General features: G+C 33.0%; 3 protein-coding genes across 3 annotated transcripts; 2 read left to right on the top strand and 1 right to left on the bottom strand.

Moving 5' to 3' along the window:
- The first annotated feature begins 11,852 nt into the window (after positions 1-11,852).
- LOC143586092 (uncharacterized) lies at positions 11,853-13,362 on the top strand. Its single transcript, XM_077067717.1, has 2 exons — positions 11,853-12,239; positions 13,030-13,362. Exons 1-2 carry the CDS (start codon positions 11,880-11,882, stop codon positions 13,198-13,200), a joined length of 531 nt encoding a protein of 176 aa, XP_076923832.1. The 5' UTR covers positions 11,853-11,879; the 3' UTR covers positions 13,201-13,362.
- A 2,746-nt stretch (positions 13,363-16,108) lies between these two features.
- LOC143587981 (nuclear pore complex protein NUP50B-like) lies at positions 16,109-19,036 on the top strand. The gene is made up of 2 exons (XM_077069117.1): positions 16,109-16,204; positions 17,364-19,036. Exon 2 carries the CDS (start codon positions 17,411-17,413, stop codon positions 18,779-18,781), a length of 1,371 nt encoding a protein of 456 aa, XP_076925232.1. The 5' UTR covers positions 16,109-16,204; positions 17,364-17,410; the 3' UTR covers positions 18,782-19,036.
- Positions 19,037-19,970: 934 nt separating this feature from the next.
- LOC143586083 (thionin-like protein 2) lies at positions 19,971-20,980 on the bottom strand. Its single transcript, XM_077067710.1, has 2 exons — positions 20,686-20,980; positions 19,971-20,215 (listed from the first exon to the last, which is right to left on the bottom strand). The coding sequence occupies exons 1-2, from the start codon at positions 20,972-20,974 to the stop codon at positions 20,139-20,141; spliced, it is 366 nt and encodes a 121-aa protein (XP_076923825.1). The 5' UTR covers positions 20,975-20,980; the 3' UTR covers positions 19,971-20,138.
- Positions 20,981-22,755: the final 1,775 nt, after the last annotated feature.

Here is a 22,755-nt window from a genome sequence, read left to right as displayed (position 1 = left end):
CCCATGTAGATAGTTATTACCCTAATATTTAGGGACGTTATCCACTTTTACAAGGATGGACGCATCATTAACTTCTTCCATCCACACCCATTGGTCTTGAGAAATCGTTATCTAAAGCAAAGTTTGGTAGCATTCGTTTAGTTGCAAAATTTCGATAGGAGTATAAGGAAGTCTTGCCCAAACCTAATCCCAAAAATTGTATGTAACGATTGAGAATGAAGATATTATACACAATATGTGTATTCCGCTGATATATATATATACCTTTTTAAAATTTGGCTAAAATGATTAAATCTCTTTGAAGCATCAAGTAAAACTAATTAAAAGTTTAAAACATATTAATGCATGATATGATGTGTTTCATGTAGATGCTTTTAAACTTTTATTTGTTTACTTAACTGCGATACTTTTAGTACTAACATTATATGACAAGTATATTCAAATGACTTAATTTAAGGTGTATTAATTAAGGTTACTTGAACATGGTATAAGTGACATAATAGACATGAAGGAAAGCTTAGAAGCCATTTAGTTAAGAAGCTTAAGAACCTGTTTACACTTTTGGTGACCTTGGCTAAGAAACTTTATGAGAGTAACAAATGTTTTACCGGTTGATGCTGTAAGCAGACGGTGTTCCTTATTTAGGAAGACTCTAGGGCATATATATATTCTTGTTAAAAAGGGGTATTAAAAGATACGTGTCTGTCTAGATTAATGATTAAAATGTATGTGTCGTCATATATAGTAATGAGGATATCTTTGTTTCCCGTCCCGTTTATGCTCAGTAGAAATGCGTGTCTAGCTATATAACTTGTATGACACATACACACACACACATATATATATATATATATATATATATATAACTTCGTGAGCTACATATTCAATTCATGATGAGTTAGCTATATATTTTTTTGTCTACGTATTTATAATATATGTATATCAAACCATTTAATTATAATGCACAACACACCTATATATGTGAACTTGCTAAACTTTATTTTGTGTATCATGTTATTATGTAAAGACTTTAAAAATAAGCTATAACATATATAATTGTTAAAATTTTGAGGTATGATAAAAAATATTTGTAAAAAAGATAATGAACAAATTTAAGGATGTTTGTTGAACATTTAGGATTGAACGGCATACTTCACACCTTTTAATTTAATTTTTCTAGCTAATTTTTACTATCCAAGTTTAAAAAAAGACTTAATTTAACCAACTATAGCAATGAGCTTTAAATTAACAGACATTGAACCAAGTTTAATGAAAAACTTAATTATTCTAGCTTATTTTACATAAACCGAGGTCTACTGCAATAGGCCTTTGGGCATCGGATTTTTTTAAATAACTGAAGATAGTAGGCTTGGGTTACCTAGCAATATATGCGATCGCAACCGTATCGGATCTTCTTTTACCATTGGCTTACCTATGTAACAACTTTATTAGTTGGTTGTTAAAAAAAAGGTTTATTCACTAGGAATTAAAGTGTGATCATTAATTAAAGTCATCTGGCTCTAGAGGCTGTGAAATTTTTGAGTAGGGTTCAGCGCGTCGTACACGGAACCTCTTCAGCTTCTAGGTCCCAAAGCTTCGTTTTTAGCAGGATTGGCTTTGCTATTCAAAAGGGGGTTGCGGCGCAGCTTGTTGCCCGTTTGTCTGCCACTTTATTGTAATCGTTTTATAGTAAATTATATAAAACTTCGTTATGACAAAAAAAAAACAGATTTTTACAAAAAAAAAAAAAACCTAGATGATATCTTTTACACTAATTAGCACATCAATCAGCAGCTTCTTCCCATTATAAATACATACACCATCCTCTTCTATTTCAACCATCCAATTCACTCTCTCCCTTAGAGAATACAACTCCATAGAGGTCTTTTTTATTTTGTTTCAGGTACGTACGTAGTTCTAATCATGACATATTTTTTTTACTTTTGTGTTATTATATAGACCACATTATCTCGCATACATGAATCTTTTTATTTGTTTTGTATGTTCCTGGCAGGAGATATGCCGCGTGATGACATCGAGATCATTAATTCAACTCGTAGGACTCAAATGACCATTGACGAATCCTTCAAGCATTGCTTCATTTGCAACAAATATATAGGAGAAATGGTCGATATATATGTTTACATGTAATTAGTTTACTCTGACTTATTAATAATCTTACCAGTGTACGTTCCGGCACCAGAATTTGTCAAATTATACATATACAAAAAAAAAAAACAAAAAAAAACCTTGGATTGACCCTTTGACCGGAAAGTTCTGGTTTCGCCATTGTCTCAAACACTATACTAATTTGTTTGTTGTTGGCAGGGATAAGCCCTTTTGCAGCAACGAGTGTAGAAGCAAGGTAATGGACAGTGACGCTCAAGAAAAACCCAAGAATCCGGTGAAGGAGAACGGCAAAAAGAGAGGCCGCAAAGATTATACACCAACCAGGGCCATCACTCCAAAAGAAAAATTGTCAAGTTAATTTCTTGTAGTGTTATGAAGTTATTATAATTGCTAGAAAATGATTTCAATAACTTTAGGGTTTCTTTTTGTTTGTTACAAATGATGAAGAAATAATGTTTTTGACTTCATGTTTGTCTATCACATAGCAATCCATCTTTGCTTCAGAAACATATATTTTCCCAAAGAATTCATTACTTTTATTATTTTGTAAACAATTGAAATTTCTTATACTTTATATAATTAATACTTTGAATTTATATAAATATAAATAAATTATTTATAATTTGATAAGTTGACCATTGTTTACTTTAATACTTGTAAAAAGTTAAAATGTAGAGAGAGATAAAAATGAGAAGTGTAAAAAAGGTTTTTGATCACGTTAAAAACCCTTAAAAATTTTCAAAAAAATTCAAATCATAACTCAAAATATAAATAGAAAACAAAAAAAATTAAGAAAGCTATAATAATCTCCTGTCTTTTGAGATAAAAAAAAAAGGATTCCCAATAAATCTTCAATTTCTTCCGGAATCATATGCTTAATGTCGAAAAAAAAAACACAATGACGAAAATAAATAAAAACACAATGATAAATAAAAAAAAACACAATGGATCATAAAATATAACACAATACCAAACAAAATATAACATAATGTTGAGTAATATAACACAATATAAAAAAAACACAATGTCAAGGAAAAATACATAATTAATGACGAAAATAAAAAAAAACATAATGATAACAAAAATACAAAATGTTATTCTTTCCTCAACATTGTCTTTTTATTGTTTATTTTTTTGAGAACGAGGAAGGCAGGATAAATATTGTTATTTTTTATTTTTATTTTTTAAATTTTGAGATATTATTTTTTCTATTAATTTTTTGAGAGATTTTTTTATGGCCACAAATCATATAATCATTCTTATTTTTTGTTTTTATTTGTAGAGTAACTTAGACCTCTTATTTGTAATGAAATTTGTTTGAAACACCAATATTAATATACTATACTCTCCTATATAACGTACAATATTTTATCACTTCATTAAGCTTCACAATTTATAACCAACAAAATCCCTAATTAAAATCATTATTACCATTTATTTATTAATTGATTATTATAAATAGTAATTTTAATGACGAAAATAACTAAATCATTAAAGTGTATTAAATATAAACGTTGAATTTTATAAATTAATAAAACTTATTTGTTTATAAAAGTTTTCTGAAAATTATACCAATCATAAATATGTGTTATTAATTCAACACTTTTCTTATGTTATAGAATTTACAAGAAGAATGTAATCTAAAGATATGATCAATGGTCTAGCTATGTTGAAACTAAATTAAATGTCACATAATATTTTATTATATTAATAGTTTTTATCCTCCGTATTACGGGGTTGTTTTGTATTATTTGTTTTTAATTTTAATATTTATCTATTTTTGAATTTTTATTTTTTATTATATGAAAGTTAATAATATATTTATGGTTTGATATTAAATTGTTTCACAAATTAATGAGATGTTATAATCCGGTCTAAAAGCTGTATGAGTTTGATGAGATCCAAGACCCGTTTATTTTTTTTACTATAAAATTGCTTTTTAATTATCAATAATATCACTACAAAAAAATGGGCCTAAGGCAACCTTTATTTCATAAAAAAAGCTGCATTAGATGAAATGCAACACTTTTAAAGGGTTGCAGTTGAAAGAAACAGTTGCATTATCTAACAAAAAGGTTGCATTAGGTCTAATGCAACTTCTCATAATACAGCTTTTTTTGTGAAATAAAGGTTGCCTTAGACCAGTTTTTTTGTAGTGTATATATCTTTTTTTAAAATAAATTAGATATTATTTTTTAGTCTATTCCTGCTTTATAGGATTTTTGTATCAGATATTTGGTGAGATTAGTTTTTAATTTAATGAGATGTTATAACCCGTTTAAGAAATATCTAGGTTTGATAAGATCCATACCCGTGAATTCGGGTCAAATGCATGAGAAGCCTCCATTTAAAAATCAAGTAAATCTGGTGACTCCAAAAAAAGGAGGATCGACCACATCGCGACACGTAGAATTTTTATATTTTTGTTTGTATATGTTATAGATACGTTTTATGTTATTTAAAAGAATTTTTTAATACTTCTAATTTTTACCCGTTGGCTGATAACACTCTCAACTTTCGATTTATTATCTATCATTCCCAACTTTCACTATATTTGCTTTTTGTCACTCCTTCACTATTGGACGACTAACGTCGATAGTGGAATCCTGATTTCCCGAGAAGCTGATGATCGGAAACAGAGAAGAAGGAGGCGGCACGACTAGGGTTTTTGGAGAATCCCGATTTTCCTTCAAAGAAGACGATCATAAATAGAGAAGAGGGAGGCGGAACATCTAGGGTTCCACAGTAGCCAGTGGTGGCCTTTGACTCAGGGTGCTTCGGACACCTATCGAAGGCGGCTGCAACAACTCCAAGCTCCGATTATCGCAAAGAGAGGAGCAATTGATAAGATGCATGGGAATTCTGATGATTGTGAAGTGCATCCGACAATCTGGTATGATTTATGACGGGATTCCACTAACGACCTTAGTCACCCATTAGTGAGGGAGTGAAATAACATATAGGGTGAAAACTAGGAGTGGTAGATAATAAATCACAAGTTGGGAGTGTTATTAGCCAATGAGTGAAAATTAAGAGTATTAAAAATTAACTATTGAGATAGTAGGACTGCTAGTGAGAAACTTACACTACTCCAATACATCAACTATTGAGAAAGCATAAAACATATGTTGTTTGCACCAAGCCGCTATGAACTGCCATACTAGATTTGATCTTAACTGGTCATAAAATGATTGCGTGTTCAACCATCATTGTGCTTGCCAAACAAGGACACATAGGTGGAACAAGTTGGATGTTTCTTTTACTAAAATTATTCAAAGTCACAATTCTTTCCCAGTGAGTTCTTGATACGAGCCCAAATCCCGTTTTCAGTTATCTCCTTTGATTCAAACACCAAGTCGTTAAAATAGGAATATCGGGATCAGTTTTTTAGTTGTGTTAACTGTTCACGTTAGTATTGGTATATGTTCATTGTTTTAGAATTTGATGTTTATGTTATTAAGATTAGGGTGTTTTAACCTTGTAATTTGGAGACACTCATCTCGAATCGGGTCACTATCCTTTTCAATTTTTGTAATCAAGATCTTAATTTCGGCTGTTATCATTTCTCCAACAATGAAATGTTAAATTTTTTCAGTCCAGTTATTCCAAATATACCCATGTTGATATTTATTACCCTGATTAAGATTATCCAGTTTTTCACGGATGGAACTGATCAAAAAGGCATAATCAACTTCTTTCGTCAACCCAAAAAAAATCTTCTTAGTTTTTCTAACTCGTATAAGATCTTAATTGGTGTTTTATGTATAAAAACGTAATACACAATAAACCACTTATAACTAACTTGAGTAGTGCCAACCTACTTGATAACAACTTCTCCTTCCAATTAATGATGATTGATAAGCGTAACTCTTGGATGATACACAAATTTATTGCATTTTTCAGGACTCCTTAACACAAATATCATATATGTTATATCAGTTAACATAATCAGATAACAACTTATTACGGTTTGATATTGAAATATGTTAGGCATAGATTTTTCCAAACACGACAAGATTAGACTTTCCATTAGATATCATAAAATATACATTCGCGTACTTATATAGTTAAACATCAAACCCTAATAAGTAAACTCATCCACTAATTATTCGACTCGCACTTAATCACCATAAATGCGTCATGGTGGAGCAACGTACGGCAAAAAGGTGATGGTTCAGACTATTTTAAACCCGAACGAACGACCCAGACTAGAGTAAAGGAAAGTTACAGTTGAGGTGAGATGTATACACCCCTGATTTAATGTTTAAAAGCTTTTTTTTTGGTTGATTCGCGTGCATATTAATTTAAGCGTTTTAAACACGAGAATCAATCAGGTAACATGCAAGCTTACAGGGTTAGATAGGGTTTATTTTGCATGTTATTACATAACTATGTAGAAAAGAAAACTGTGAGAACTTAAAACACTTCACGCGATGCATAGAAATAATTGCATTTAGTGTAACGAATAAAACATGCAATCGAAAACCCGTCTATTTATCATATTTAAAGCCATACAAGTATCCATACGTCTAACAAAGAGAGATCAAATCTTGTTCTATTCAAGATTTCTCACACAAAAAGTTTTAATTTTAAATTATATTGGTTATATATTTAACATCCCATGTATACTCAATAAATTATTTAAATGTTTATATATTTATATATTTAATTTTCTTCTATTTACACAACTTTCTTTTGACTTAAAACTCATATACACTTGACAACTTTTAAGTTATTCCACTTAATTTCAGTAAACAAATTAAAAAGAAAAAAGTTGGTTGAATTCATGACTGGACTCGTGGCATTTCAAAATAATGATATCTTCCACCTGAATACTAAGTTAATTAATGGCTTCAATATCTTCCCACACTATATATACATTCACCATCCTCTCATTTCAATCATCCAATTCTCTCTCGCCATTAGAGAGTAGCATTTGATAGCATCTGCTAGTAGCCTGGTATGAATTCAACAATATTATTTTTTAGACTAATTTAATTGAATTTGTTTCAAGTAGTTCAAATCATCATTATCATGTAGTGTTTTGGTAGTCTATGCTCACCCATTAATCACAGATCTACTAGTTATCGATTATTCGCTATTTGGTTAAAATCGGTCAAACTGAAAGTCTTATATGTATAATTTAGTATATTTATAATAACAACTTTTGTGAAAGAAATATTACATATAATTCATTACTTTGAATTTCCACGTCATCTCACAAATTTAGATTTATTTTATGTTATCAGGAGATATGTCGACCCCTGGTGCCACAAATGAAGAGAGTGTTGCTCAAATTCAACCAGTTTCATCGGGAAACTGTTCCGATCCACCGGCTACACAGCCGGTGTGCAACAACTGTCAAGGCATAACGAGGAGGAGAAAGAGAGGCCGTAAGGATTATACACCAAAGAGGTACATTTGCAAAACAGTTGACGCAGATACTGTTAGTAAATGATCCAAGGTCAAAGAATGTTTTTTCTTCAAGGAGTTTCTTGTACTTGTTGCAAATGATGATGTAATAATTATGTTTGGACTTTGGACTCATCCTTTAATAATAATAATAATAATAATAATAATAATAATAATAATGAATAAAGTAACAGTCAAGTTATATTAACTGCCTTTGTGATTTTATAATTATTATTATTTTTGAAGTGTCTTAAATTACTTCCGCAATAAGATGTGAATATTTAATGCAAAGAGCTTACTTAGTTAAAAGAATAATCAAAAATGTTTTTTAACGGGTACACACACTAACACACACCATCCCATCTATATTCTATAACTACTCCTGCTTGGCTGCTTGTCGATAAATCATTATGTAGTGCAAGAAAGATTATAAACCATAGGAAAATTGAACAAAAAGGATTCCATCTATTTCTTTTTATTATTACAAAAAAAAACTTTATGATTCTTATAATTTTCTACTTTAAATTGATTTAGATTGAACGATTATATATACACATACTAGTTTTTTATCCCCCGTATTACGGGGGCTGCTTTACATTATTCGTTTTTAATATTTATATATTTTTTTGGAGTTTAACTTTATTTATTGTAAGAAAATTAATAATATATTTAGAGTTTGATGATAAAAGGGTTTCACAAATAACTAAGATGTTATAACCCGGTATAAAAGTTATCTGGGTTTGGTGAGACTCAAGACCGGCTTATTTTTTTTACTATAAAATTGTTTCTTAATTATAAGTAATATCTTTATTTAAAAAAAATCATGTAATAATTTTTAGTATATCCCTATTTTATAGGATTTTCACATCAATAATTTGGTGAGATTAATTTTTAATTTAATGAGATGTTATAACTCGCTTAAAGAATATCTAGGTATGGTAAGACCCATACCCGTGAATTCGAGTCAAATGCATGAGAAGCCTCCATTTACAAATAATGAAATATGGTGGCTTGAGAGAATGTATGGAGCAAGCAAAGAGCTTTTAAAAGTTTCGTTTATATATATTATAGATATGAAAATAATAGGTAGAAGTATTTTCTTTAAATTAAAAATAACCAAGTGATATATAAAACAAAATAAGTATCTTTTATATCGTAAACTCATAAAATAAACCGAGTACTTGGACCGTACCGTTACCATATCAAATGAAACAAATACCCACAGAATAACATTGATACCGGTGCTGTTTTTCATTGTTTGGAATATTTTTCTTCTAATAACTTACATTCATCATTGCCTATAAGAAAATCTAAGTACACACATTTTTGTATAATTTTCTTTTCCGCATTTTTGATATAAATTTTACTAAACATAATTGACGTTTTAGTTTAATTTTTTATTGACGTTGGGCCACCGCAACACACAAACATAACCAACTAGTTATTATTATTATTTAAAATTTGACTTAGAGAAATATATGTAGATAAAAATATGAGAATAATGTTGTGTGAATTAACGCTTTCATCCTTATTTACTTCATTACTTGGTGATGTAAATTGGTGATACTAGCAACTTGCTGGTTTGCGTTGTAATATGGTAAAAAGGAAGAATTGTTTGCCGTCTGATATTTTTATCATGTATAATTCATGCTTCACATGATGTCCCGTCATTACTCATGAGCATTATGTTCTATAAATTGTTTAATGTGCAACACCTTTTAAACATATACAAATGATTAATTATTCATATGCATGTTGTGTGTTGCGTTATGGTAACACTTTAGAGGGATGAGTTAAGACACTTGATCCTAATGGGCATTAGCTTGAACTTGATGTCATGTAAACTTGAGGTCACTTGAATGTGTCTTGAGTGGTAGAAGTGAATGACAGGCTAAGGGACCCATCGACTCTAGAAATCGAAAAACTGTTTTTTGGATGTTTGACTAAGGGGTTTGTTTATTTCCTTTCTGAAAAGTAAAAGTTATTTGATACAGTTTTAATTTAAAGTTTGAAAAACTTCAAAAAAAAAGCTTTTAAAATTGTTTTTACTTTTCAAAAAACAGATATAAACAGATTTTAAAAAGCTCACCAAAACACCCATTAAAAACTCCACCTATGAAAAAAGATATTATTGATTGATAATGAAAACATCTTCTTTTAATTATGAAAGATTCTCGTAAGAGTCCAATTTCATTAAGGTTGTCATATATTATAACATAAATGCTACATAATACCTATTTAAGAATTTTAATTACTATGCCTTACAACCACCTATATATTTTTCGAATTTGATGTCTAAACTTTATTTCTACACTCTTCGCATTTTACCCTAATTTAATGTCGATGGAATTCAAGACAACAAGCTATTCGGTTTGTTAGCATGGATTCGTCTGGAAATTAATTTATGTACAAGAGGCTTGTAAGGGGGATTCTGTTTAAAACGTTTGGGATGTAATATCACATGTTGATCTCTTGCTTTTGATAGCATGATCACAATGTTCCAAAACATATGTACATATCAATATCACACATGGAGGCGTTCTATAAAATCTTTTTAACCACGTGTTGGAGCATATGGATAGCACATAATGAGAAGGTTTTCAATAACCAATCAATATCGATCTCCCATATACTGTAGCAAAAATGTACCATTTCTAACGCATGTTTTACAAGCTTATTTCCACGTGTAGGCTCCAGGGCTTACTGCTCTGCATTACCCACATTTGGCTCCTTCCAACACCGTCTCATCATTCATCGTTCACCACTTAATTCATATTTATAAAGTAATTAGCAAACCCTGTTGATTTAGGGTTTATGTACTCTCCATCCAAGACATGAAAAAAATCGCTATTGTTCTATCATTTTTAGACTGAGAGGATGGGTGTAACTTTAGTTTCATTAAAACTTCTATATAAGCGAAAAGTACTGACATGATCATTGTATAAGTTCTCCCTTTTAAGCCTTTAGCTAGACCTTTTATATTTTTCTTTTTTATAACGACACTTTTTGGTATTTTAGGCTATCACACTTTTTAAATTTGGAGAGTCTGATGTTTCACTCTGGTTAAACTATGTTGTCTTATCCAGGTCCACGCTAACTTTAGAATTTAGCTTGGGCGTTCCCCCGCGAAACCATACCGCAACTACCACTTGACAGTCATTGTGTCACCACAAGAGCATAACTCTCTAGCGTAACACACAGTGGGACGAAAACCCGTGTGAGCTCAAGAAACTCTCTGGCGTAACACACGGTCAGATGAAAACACGGGTGGGCCCAGGAGGGTTCGAATTGACAACCTTTGCATAAGGCATAACTTAAATCTTTCATTGTCAATATCCACTCAAAAGTGATACAAGTGAGATTCGAACTTATACCATTACTAATATATATAAATAGAAACTTTGTTGCCGCAAGTGCCTTATTGGGCTACTTGGCGGCATCGTATTGGTCGGTGAGTTTTGTTTATTTATTTATTTTTTATTTTGTAGTTCGATAATCACAATAAACGTAATAGATACCAACCTAACATCATTTTTTTAGTTTTGGTACCATAGCAAACCGGAAAGAAACAAACCGAGTTCGCACAGACTAGCGGCCTTATTTAAAGCCCATGACCGACAACGCTCGGGTTTTACCAATGCACAAATTTACCGACCAACCCCCCCCCCCCCCACACACACCAAAAAATATACATAAATAAATAAAATTTGGTTGTTGGTCCACCTCAATTTTTATATTTTTTTTCCATTTTTTATTTCTGGTATCGTAACGTACGTAATCAAACCCGATCGAATTCGTGGCAAGTTACCTCCTTAATGCTCGAGACCGACACCGCTTGGGTTTTACCACCGACAAGATTTGCTAACCAAATAAACATTATTTTCAATATTTTGTTTTCTTATATGTTAATGATTTTATATGTTAATTTGGAGAATTAACTTTTTGGATTTTAACGCTCAAATTTTACCAATAGTGTCTATCTCGTAACGAACGCAGCTGGTACTGGCCGAATTCGTGTTAACTTATCGTAGTAATGCTCGGGTTTAACCAATGCCCGGGTTTCAATGCTGGAGTTTTGTCAGCTGCCTCGGTGCAATGCGTCGGGTGTAGAAACTAGTTAATATTAATAGTAAAAGTAAAAGATATATTTAAAATTTTAATTATTTATGGGGATTTAAATAAGCTTTGAAGTGTGACTTGAAAAAGAACACAAGATAACACAAAATCGAGTGGATTAGCTTCAATAATATATTAACTACCGGGTCAAACCCGGATCCAAATACTAACCATTTCCTTTTCTTATCCTCCCACCCAATCCGTTCTCTCCCACCCTTACAATGTCTCTCCGGATCGTCTGCAACACCTCCACCATAACACCATACACCCGCGTCTCTCTCCACCGTCCATCTCTCCGACCACCATCTTCTTCAAAGCTTCACATCGCTTCAGCTGCCAAGAAACTCAGAACCGGCAAGTTCGACAGCAAGAACAAACGAGGGTCCACGTCAACTGAAGAAGACGAGTCGTCTGGTGACGGTGCAATTGGTACTGTTAATGTGACGCCGGAGGTGCAGAATTTTGATGGGTATGTGTTGCCGGACCTGCCCGGACTTGAACCGGACTTCTGGGAAGGACCTCAGTGGGATGCGTTTGGGTTCTTTGTTGAGTATTTGTGGGCTTTCGGTATTGTTTTTGCGGTAATTAGTTAACCCTTTTTGTGGTTTTGATATTAGTTGGTTTGTTCGTTGAGACATTTACACAAAAATCGAAAGTTTGGGTTCATCATGGCTTCGGGTTTTTTGTTTGTCATTTGAGCTTGAAAATTTTGGGCCGGAAGAATAAATTGGCTCAAAATAATGAATTTGGGCCTAAATCATTAATAACTAATTGATTGCCATTAGTTACATACTTACATATATTTACGCAGCTTACTTAATTTTCATTGGAAATCAAAATTTACTTATAAATAGATTGCATTTCAATAAACAATTACTTGCTAAAGCGTAAACATCAAAAAACAATTTTTTTTAAAATAGTTGTATTAGCTCGTCGAGCCACAAGCTGGCTAGAGTTTTGTACGAGCCGAGCTTGAGCTCAGTGTCACAGCTCATTAAATAAAATCGAGCGGAGCCGAGGCGGATTGAGTTAAGCTCGAGTCGAGCTCGAGCTGGGCTTTTACAGCCCTAGTTTTCATACATATGGGCTAAAATATTTGAGTTACATATTTATTAAATTTATATAAATTTCTTAAAATAGAAAATAAGATGAAAATATGTAAATTCACTTCCGTTTGGTTTTTTCGGTTTTTATAACATGCAAAACCAAAACCGAACAGTAAGGTCGTTTTTTACAAAAACACAAAACAAACCGTCGGTTTTTGTTCTGATTTGGTCTTTTCAGTTTCATGCACATCCCTAGTACAAAAAGACATGAACCAAGTGTAATATCAGTTTAGAAATTTGATTATAAATTGTGTTGAAATTGCAGTTAATTTCTAGTGGAATTGCTGTAGCAACATATAATGAAGGTGCAACAGATTTTAAAGAAACTCCAGCATACAAGGAGTCTATTCAATCAAGGGACTTGTTAGAAGAACCCGACGCGTCAAGTCCTGATGTTTTCGAGTCCAACCCTACCGAAGAAGCTCCTAGTTTGTAATAAGCGTTAGTTCACGAAATCATCGAATTTGGCACAATCGACCTCGGATGTTGTTTGGGGTAATGCCATATGATGCAAAAACAGTTTCCTTTTTAATGTATGATATGATATAAGCTGTGTGATTATTCATTGATATAGTCTTATTAAAGTAGTTATGTAAAATGGTTGTTTTTGAAAGATGAAGCTTCTTAAATCTCAGCATAACAACTGATAAGGCATATAACTTTATTGAACAAAAAGGTAAATCAATCTGCATATCAGTGGGTTCAACCGGGAACTGAACCTGTCGTCAGTTGACTCGGTTCGGTACACATGGCTTAGACCGGTCAATGTTTGAAGTGTGAACCACCTGTTTTTTTTTCTTTGTGGTTGGGCTGGCAAACCATTGGCCGGGACTGGATTCTTTAGGACCGTTCTTCAGATTTCAAGGGCTCTATACGACTAGTAAAAATGTAACACACACACACAATAAACAATGCATAATAATTGTCGCAAGACGAATAATTACATAGTTAAACGAATCGTCTAACTTTCTTAGTTTGAAAAATTTTATCATCATCATCATCGTATTAAGTAAATTTCACCGATAACAAAGCTATGGTAGGGTCTGAGGAGGGTAAGATATAGACAACCTTACCTCTAACCCGTAGGAATATAGAAGCTACTTCCGGTGAGACCCCCGGGTCAATATTATTTTTGCATCAAGCCTTGGACATAAGACACATAACACTCAATCATCAAGACATCGGCTGATTGGTGCATGTACCATTGTCTTTCGGCTATCAACGCCATCACATGATGTCTGATTAACCTTCCGCCACTTTATTGTTATTTTCACAAGATTAGTTAAATGACATCAAAATTAGTGCAATTTCACTTTAGATCACCCGAGGGTTTATACATTATATGTGTGCACTGCAAGCATGGCGTAAAAACCTTAGTTTGAAAAACTAATAACATAAATTTGGATATAGAGATTGAGGAATGACCAAATTCAAATAAGGATGATGAACATGTTACATATGAATTGAAATCAACTAATACAAGTCATATGCCTTGTGCTCGAGAACGAATATTGTAACCTTCGAAATCTCATTTTAAATTGTATTAATATTATTTTGTTTTATTGTTTATTATTATGAAAAGAAAATATTTTCCTATATAATTCTTTGGAGACGTAGAATTAATGTCGTCCCTTAAAATAAAGGTGCACAAATTAGGTTTTTTAAATACCCGGTTCGGGTATGGAACCGGGTACGAGTATGACCTGGTATTGGTAATAATCGGGTCGGGTATTGTCTCTAAAAACCATACCCTATTCATCGGGTTCGGGTCGGGTATAGAACCGGGTATTCTAAAACCGGGTATTTGAATACCCTATTATCGGGTATTGAAAAAAGTCAAAAACCCTATTTAAGGGTTTTTTCGGGTTTTTTCCCGGGTATTTTTCGGGTATAGATTGGATTTTTTGCACTTTTTAGAGGTACTTTTAAGGTATTTTTTGGGTATACATCGGGTATTTGAAATACCCAGTTTCGGGTATTGGAAAAATCCGGTTCCGGGTATGGAACCGGTTCGGGTTTTCGGGTATTACAGGGTACAAATCGGGTCCGGTTCGGGTTCGGGTTCGGGTTTTAGTGCCAAAATGCATATCCTATCCGTACCCTACGGATATGGTTGGGTACGGGTTCGACCCAGGTATTAAAAAAACCAGTTCCAGGTTTTTATTTCGGATTTTTTTGTACACCTCTACCCTAAAATAATCCTTATTTATAAAACAAGGGGGGAAATATTTTTCTGGGCCCTGAAATTTTAGACCCTCCCAAGTCCCACCCGATACACTAACGGGCAGACCTAAAAATTTGTTGGGCTAAACCAAACTTGCTTCAAGTAACTTTTTTGAGCAATACGAGATTAACATATGTTTACAAAGTTACGTGGGACGACTGACGAGAGTTGGAAACTTTATACTTCAACAATAGATGTGTCATGTGTTTAAAATTTTGAACATGGGATGTATGATACAATATTAATATTTGGGGATTGGATACATCTAATATTTATATTTTTTATGACTATTATAAATAACTCAACCCCATAACTTCTTTAACCTTAAACCATAAATGTGTTGCTAGCAGGAAACCACACATATTATTTGGTAATTAACTCCATTTTATCTTTTTTTATTAATTATTAATAATCTCACAGATTTAACTAACTATTTCACTGTACGAGTTAACTTTTTTGGGTTTTATCTTTCATTTAATACTTGTCACGTTGCACGGGTTTGATAGCATGAGTTTGTACATTACATGATAAAAAAACAACGAAACCCTTTTGATTACGTTACAACTATAATTTTAGGTTTTCTCTTCCGTTTACTATAACAAGTACATCGAAAATAAAAAAAAAACTTTACACCCACGCGTTGTTTAAGTCACGTTTGACCAAATATCTTTTAACAAATTCAAATGTGTTGTTTGTTTTTTTACTTACAAGTTGTAGCAAACCGAACGGTAATAACCGAATTTTCCATCGGGTACCCATTGCAAACGTGAACTTTCACACATTCTCAAGTAACATAACCTCGCAATGAAACGTGAACCAAATTTCCTAGTTATAACTATTTATTAAACTTTTACATAATATATTATAAAAATGGAGGTAAATTGGAACTAAATTCTAGTTTTTTATTAAAGAAAAGAACAATTTTAATAATATTTATATTTTATAAGAGCACCAAGCATAAAACTATTAATATAATTGAGCCTGTGTCGTGTTAGTGTTTACAGGCGTTGACCGTAAGTGAAATTTTTCCTAGATTGAAAAAATGATGGTTAAAAAAAAAGAGAATAGAAATATGTGTTATAATTTAATAAAGAAAAAATAAAATAAAGTAAGTGAGGCAAAGATGGATGATTCATCATTTTAGGGTTCATATATACATACACATACGAAGGCAAAGCAAAGCGTCCACAGTCCGCACTCAGCAGAGCTTTTCGAGGTATCGTTTCATCCGTTTACATCTTTTTGTTATATCCAATAACTTATCAACTTATTATTATTATTATTATTATTACTCACTTAATCATCGTATGCTTGCAATTGACCGTCTCGTTGTTACCGATTTAGATGCTACGATTTGCAACTATTTGATCGATTTTGTTATCTAGGGTTTAGATTCATCCAATAATTTGTTGAAATAGTATGAAAACTGAGTCAAATTAGGGCATACACAAGTTTTTGTATCTTACTTGCGTTATGCTGAAGAGATATACTGATTGAGATGCTTATGTGTTGTGTGTGTAGCTGTAACATTACTTATATGCTTATTGTTTAGGTTTTTGTGACAAATATATATTATATACTAGTCTGTGTTACCATTTTTTTACTGGTTTTATAATTTGTTTTAAGATGCAAAAGAGTTGTATTGTTGATGGGAGTTCATTTTGTTTTTCTATATATATGTGTATATATACAAAGTGTTATATATAATGTTTCAAAGTAAGTTTTCATTTTCAAATATTTCTACGATTTTGACCAAAATTTGACCAGTTTTAACTGATTTTTGCTGGTATCGATTTTAAACATGAAATTGAATCGGCAGCCCTTCTGTTCTCGGTTAAGTGGTGTCTAATTGTGATTTTTACAAAACTGGGTTTACAACTAACTAAGCTTTATGTTCAACCGAACGTTGCTTCTCTTTCATCTCTTTACGTATCAGCTTTTTTACAATGTAAACTGTCTCTTGCAGACCCTATATTTGACCAATTTCAACTCACGTGTACTTGAAACACTTCTTCGAAGCGCTGAGCTGTTTTCTGATTGCCTCACTTTTTAAAGTCAAGTTGTTTTCTAGTTTATCTGAGTGGCCTTATCCTTTACTCTACTTTTATTCATTTCTTTTAAGTTATTTTGATATATTCTAGTCTTTGTTACTATTTTAGAGGATATTGAGATTTATTGTTTTGGTTTTTATTTGTTAGCTCGACTTGTATATATAGCTTGATTCATTGACAGTTTGGTACCTTGCCGTGCATCATCTAATATGTTTAGTACTTCATCATTATATTCACATTGACTGGCAATGATTCCTTTTATATAACTAGCTATATAGAATATTTAATATGTATTGAAGGAGATCTGATGAATGTTTGTTACAGGTTTTTGATAAGCTTTATTGGATTTGAATTTCCATCACTTTTCTGCCATGGGAGACGCAGATAACGCACTTCCACCTTCCAAAAAACGGGCTGCAGGAAGGGAAATTTCTAGAGATAACCCTGGTATTGATGATGAAGAAGATGTTAATGATCAAGAAACAGGAACGTTCAAGAAGGCTAGTGAAGAGGTTTTAGCCAATAGAAGAATCGTAAAAGTCCGTAGAAGTAAGCCATCATCCACCCCATCTGCACCTTCATCCAACCCATTTGCGTCAATTCAGTTGGTACAACCTACAAATCCCATTTCTGCACCCTCATCCAACCCATTTGCATCAATTCAGTTGGTACAACCTACAGTTCAAGAGTCTCAAGATAATGATAAAAAGGAAACTGTAAAGGAAGAAGATGGCGGTAGTCAAGAAGCTGAAAGCAAAGCTGATAAGGTGGAAGCCAGTGAAGTTGCCAGCGAGGCGAAGAAGATTGAATCGGATGTTGCTGAGGCAGCAAAAGAAGAGGTTGAATGTGAAGCCAAAGTTACTGAAAGCAAAGCTGATGAGGTGGGAAACACTGAAGTCGCCAGTGAGGCGAAGAAACTCGAGTCAGATGTTGCTGAGTCAGCAAAAGAAGCGACTGAATGTGAAGCTAAAAAAACTGAAAGCAAAGTTGATGAGGTCGAGAACAATGAAGTTGCCAGCGAGGCGAAGAAACTTGATTCAGCTGATGCTGAGTCAGCAAAAGAAGTTGAAAAGGCTGCAACGGTTAACTCTTTTCAACAGCTTTCAAGTACCCAAAATGCTTTCACTGGAATTGTTGGGACAGGTTTTTCAAGTTCAAGTTTTTCATTCGGGCCAATCACAACAGGCAACCAGCCCAGTTTCCCATCTTTCAGTTTTGGCACCAATGGGAACTCGTCTCTGTTTGGGGCCGCTAGTGACACCAAACTAGCCACCACTGAAGGAAGCAACATTAACACAAACACACCTTCTATAAAACAAGTTGAAGTTGAAACAGGTGAAGAAAATGAAAAGGCGGTTTTCACAGCTGATTCTGTATTATTCGAGTTTATTGATGGCGGGTGGAAAGAAAGGGGCAAAGGGGAATTGAAAGTCAATGTTTCAACAACTGGGAATGAAAAGGGTAGACTTGTGATGAGAGCTAAAGGCAACTACAGATTAATATTAAATGCTAGTCTTTTTCCCGACATGAAACTGACCAATATGGATAAAAAAGGGATTACATTTGCTTGTTTAAACAGCACCGGTGAAGGAAAAGACGGGCTTTCAACTTTTGCTTTGAAATTCAAAGATCCTGCTATTGTTGAGGAGTTTCGTGCAGTTGTTACGCAACACAAAGGCAATGTTAATACAGGTGCGAAAGCTGCTGTTTCATCTTTGAAGACCCCAGAAAATTCTCCATGAGGGTAAGACGAGTAGGGTATTTGGGTATTTTGCATCAGCTGGCTTTTTCCGCCTTTGAAGGCATATAGAATGTCAAAGTTACGGGTCACCTCTTATCATGTAGCAGAGTTTGTCTTTTTTTTTTGTTTTCTTTTTTTTATCGTTAACTTGAACCTCATATCTTATTGAATCTGTTGTCGTCGTGCTTTTGGGGGGAGTAGTATTGTTGAGTCAAATCTGCAGACAAGGTTCAAAATTTGGAGTTGATTAAAATGATGACTGTGCTCTATATTTGCTATTTTTAGTTTGTTTTATGTTTGTGATGGATACATTTAAGAGGTTTTATGCATTATAATACACATGGGCGCCTTTTGATCTGTGTGACATTTTCTTGATGGCTGCATACTGGTATCTGTGGGGATGTTAATCACCGATCATGCTAATAGGAGCGGTTTCCGTTCCCAAGTCTTTCCAGCACGGTTGGTGGATGTGCTACCGACCAAAATGCTTGTGCCTGATGTTGTGGTAGCTGTCCACGTCCATTGTTGATGGCTGTGCGGTTTGTGGATGTTAGGAATAAACCCATTTTCCTTGCACAGATGTATCAGGTTATATAGAAATTGCATATTTACACCCTTAGTTTTATAGGCTATAAGTTTTATGCATATTTTTGAGCTATACTCTAGTCGGCTGGAACTTGAATCTCCCGTTTAACGATCTAACAAAATGGGTACGCGGTTATGTGGTTGAATAAGAGCTTGAGTTCGGCTTGTGTTATTTTCAAATATATAATCATTATAGGTTTTAAAAGACAGTTGGATTCCCACAGAATCGAAGTCCGTGTGCTATATTGATTTCTGAGTTTGATCACATGCTGTCATTCACAAGCAGTAGTCACTACCCACCCAAGTTCACGGGTCAAGTACTGACAAATGACACACTATTATTCCATCACTTTATAATACAACAGAATGGATAAAGCCCAAGTCCTTAATTCATGGCTGTTTTTTATATTTGTTTATAATAAAATGGAAAACAGGCTGACATAAATGAATGGGTATATATGAACGAACAAGACACATGTTCATGTATGTTCATTCATTTAATTAAATGAATGGACATTTGTATTTATGTTTGATTATTAACAAAATAATGGACATAAACAGACCTTATATCAAACAATGAATATGGGTTGCAAACTGATCGTATTAAATCGGTAACATAGTTCGATTACACTTAAATCTTTAAATTTCAAACAATACAGCAATAATGACTTTTACAATGACTTGGATGTGTTGTCATAAACAAACAGCACAACCAAGAACAATACAATAAAATTACGAAACAATAAAGCGGCTGCTATCGGTGGTGTCTCAAGTTAAGGTGATGAAGACGAGTAGCTCATGGTGCACTTGTTTGAACATGACCCAACACAACTCTCCACATTCTTTCCATCTGTAAACAAAAGATCACAACATTTATATCATATGCATGTATGCATTTAAGGTTTGAAACCGATACAAACGCAAAAGTTTGATAAAACCCCGACACGACACGAATCCAGAAATTGTGTCAAAACATATAAACCCAAACATGACATGAGTTATCAGAGGTTGACACTAACACAACCCCTTTAACCCAAACTTTTTATTTTATATGTTTCCATATCATATACTCTAAATTACATTTAAACTATAAATTTGACACTTTAAATTTGTTAGTATATTTATAAAATAAACATATTATCTTTTTCAAATCCGTATAACAAATGGATCAGCATGTCAACCCAAACACAACCGATTTAGCTAAACATGTGTGCTCTTCGACTCAAAACTAACAAAAGCATTTGGTCTAAACGTAAACACACAAAGTACATGTTATATTTATGTCGTGTCAGAAATTTACACCCCTGTCAATGTGCATACCTGGATAGTGTGCTTTGCTGATATTGGAACAAAGGGAAGTGGCACAACCAAGCTTGCAATAACCAAGGTTTTGTGTATGTGGATCAATATCCATAGTTGAAGGAAGAGAAGGAAAGATGCACTCTTTGAGGCATTGAGTGGTGCAAGTGCATAGACTTTTGTTGGGTTCAATCATACAGAAAATGAAGCATTTGGCATAACAATCTCTGAATGAATTCACATCACCCCTACACCCATTCACCATCACACACATTACCACCACAAGCTTCAAGATTCTCTTCACCTCCATTGTTATTTTCTTATGGGCTTTGTTCTCTTCAACTCACACGTGGTATGTGTGTATATATATAGATAGGTATGTGTGTGTATCCCACTATAATTTGATGTATTTGTTTTTAATAAAAGGGTTTTAGTAAAATATAAAAACCTTTCTTATAGTTTTTAAATTTAGAGTAAATTGCGGTTTTCGTCCCTGAGTTTGTCCAAATCTGCGGTTTTAGTTCAATAGTTTCAAATTTGCGATTTTCGTCTCTGTGGTTTCATTTCACCCGCAATTAAACCCGAACATTAACCATGTTAAGTTTGGTCGTTAAACTCATCAATGTACCCTTCACGTGAGGGGCAATTTTGTCCTTTTCCTCAAATACACCCCAGCCTCTCACGTAAGGGGGGTTGCGAATTATGACTGGGGTTTATTTGGGGATAAAAAGGACAAAAATACCCCTCACGTTAGGGGCACACTGATGGGTTTAACGACCAGACTTAACTGATTCAATGAACTTGGGGTTAATTGCAAGTTAAATGAAACCACAGGGACGAAAATCGCAAATTTGAAACTATTGAAATAAAACCGTAGACTTGGACAAACCACAGAGCGAAAACTGCAGTTCACACTTAAATTTATTAATCAATATTTGCATAGTCGGACCAAGACATTTTACTGGTTGGACTAGCTTTAAAAAATCAGATGACACCATATATAATTAAAAATTAGAACCATATATAACTAGAAACTTTAAACAAAATATATAACTAGTTTATATTTTGATGGGTTGCAATGTTTACCGATTAACAGATTAAAATGAAGACGATTCAAGATTACTCAACTGGAATGGAATGGTTATGCAGACATTGGCCAGCCAATTCACTTTGGTTCTAAGAAAAGTAGTAACAATATTAAACTTTAAAACATTTTATTTATATCAATCTTTGTGACTATAAGATAAATGATATTATGTTTATATGATTGATTTTAAAAATAAAATAACAAGAAAAAACTAAATAAAACTAACATGGCGGATAAATTTGGCGAAGGTCACGGGTGACTTTTAGTTTGTAATTTAATATAGTCAATTGTTTCAATAATCTAAATTTATACAATTTTTTTTGTCTTATTTTGTGACTTCTGGGTAAGTTAAATTAAAAGGTAACAAATATTAAATTTTGATAAGTGGTCACACTAGATCCTGACGTTTTATTGTTTAATCAGATTAGTTTTATCACTCCATTCATTGCCAGTTAGGGTTGAAACAAGAACTCTAAAACAACATTTGTTATATAAGAGAGTTAAAAGCATTAACTTTTCCATATAAGAGTCTGATACGTGTCTACTGTCTAGCCACATTTTATCATATCTTAACTATTCCTTAATTCATGTTTTCATCAATTAGTTGTTAGTTTTATGTTAGTGAGTTATGACATGTACTCGTAGTTCCTTTCAAAGTTTTCATCGTAGGCCCATTTAAAGGCATGGTTGTGAATGCATTAAGCAAAAATCAATTGAAGTTTAGCTATGTTAATCACTTCTTGTATAACAAACTGCTACCGTACCGACCGAATATAACATGTACCAAGCTTTGTTTTTAGTGTTTTTGGTATTTTCAATGACACATGTACGATAAATAAGTATAGTTTTTGATTCATACTTTCACTTGTTTTCAATATCAGTATTTCCCAATATTCTCAATGGTATATCAATATAATATTCGATTCATACTTTCATTCATTTTCAGTAACTATAATGTTCTAGGTTCGATCCTGATCCCATCAAGAATTCGTGAAGGTTAGTAT

The sequence above is a fragment of the Bidens hawaiensis genome, unplaced genomic scaffold (assembly GCF_021521415.1).
Source record: "Bidens hawaiensis isolate Kalapana, Puna unplaced genomic scaffold, B.hawaiensis_p1.1 tig00001575_1, whole genome shotgun sequence".
In the NCBI taxonomy this organism is placed as follows: domain Eukaryota; kingdom Viridiplantae; phylum Streptophyta; class Magnoliopsida; order Asterales; family Asteraceae; genus Bidens; species Bidens hawaiensis.
The sequence above is the reverse complement of the archived record's forward strand: the minus strand, read 5'-3'. Positions and strand labels throughout refer to the sequence as shown.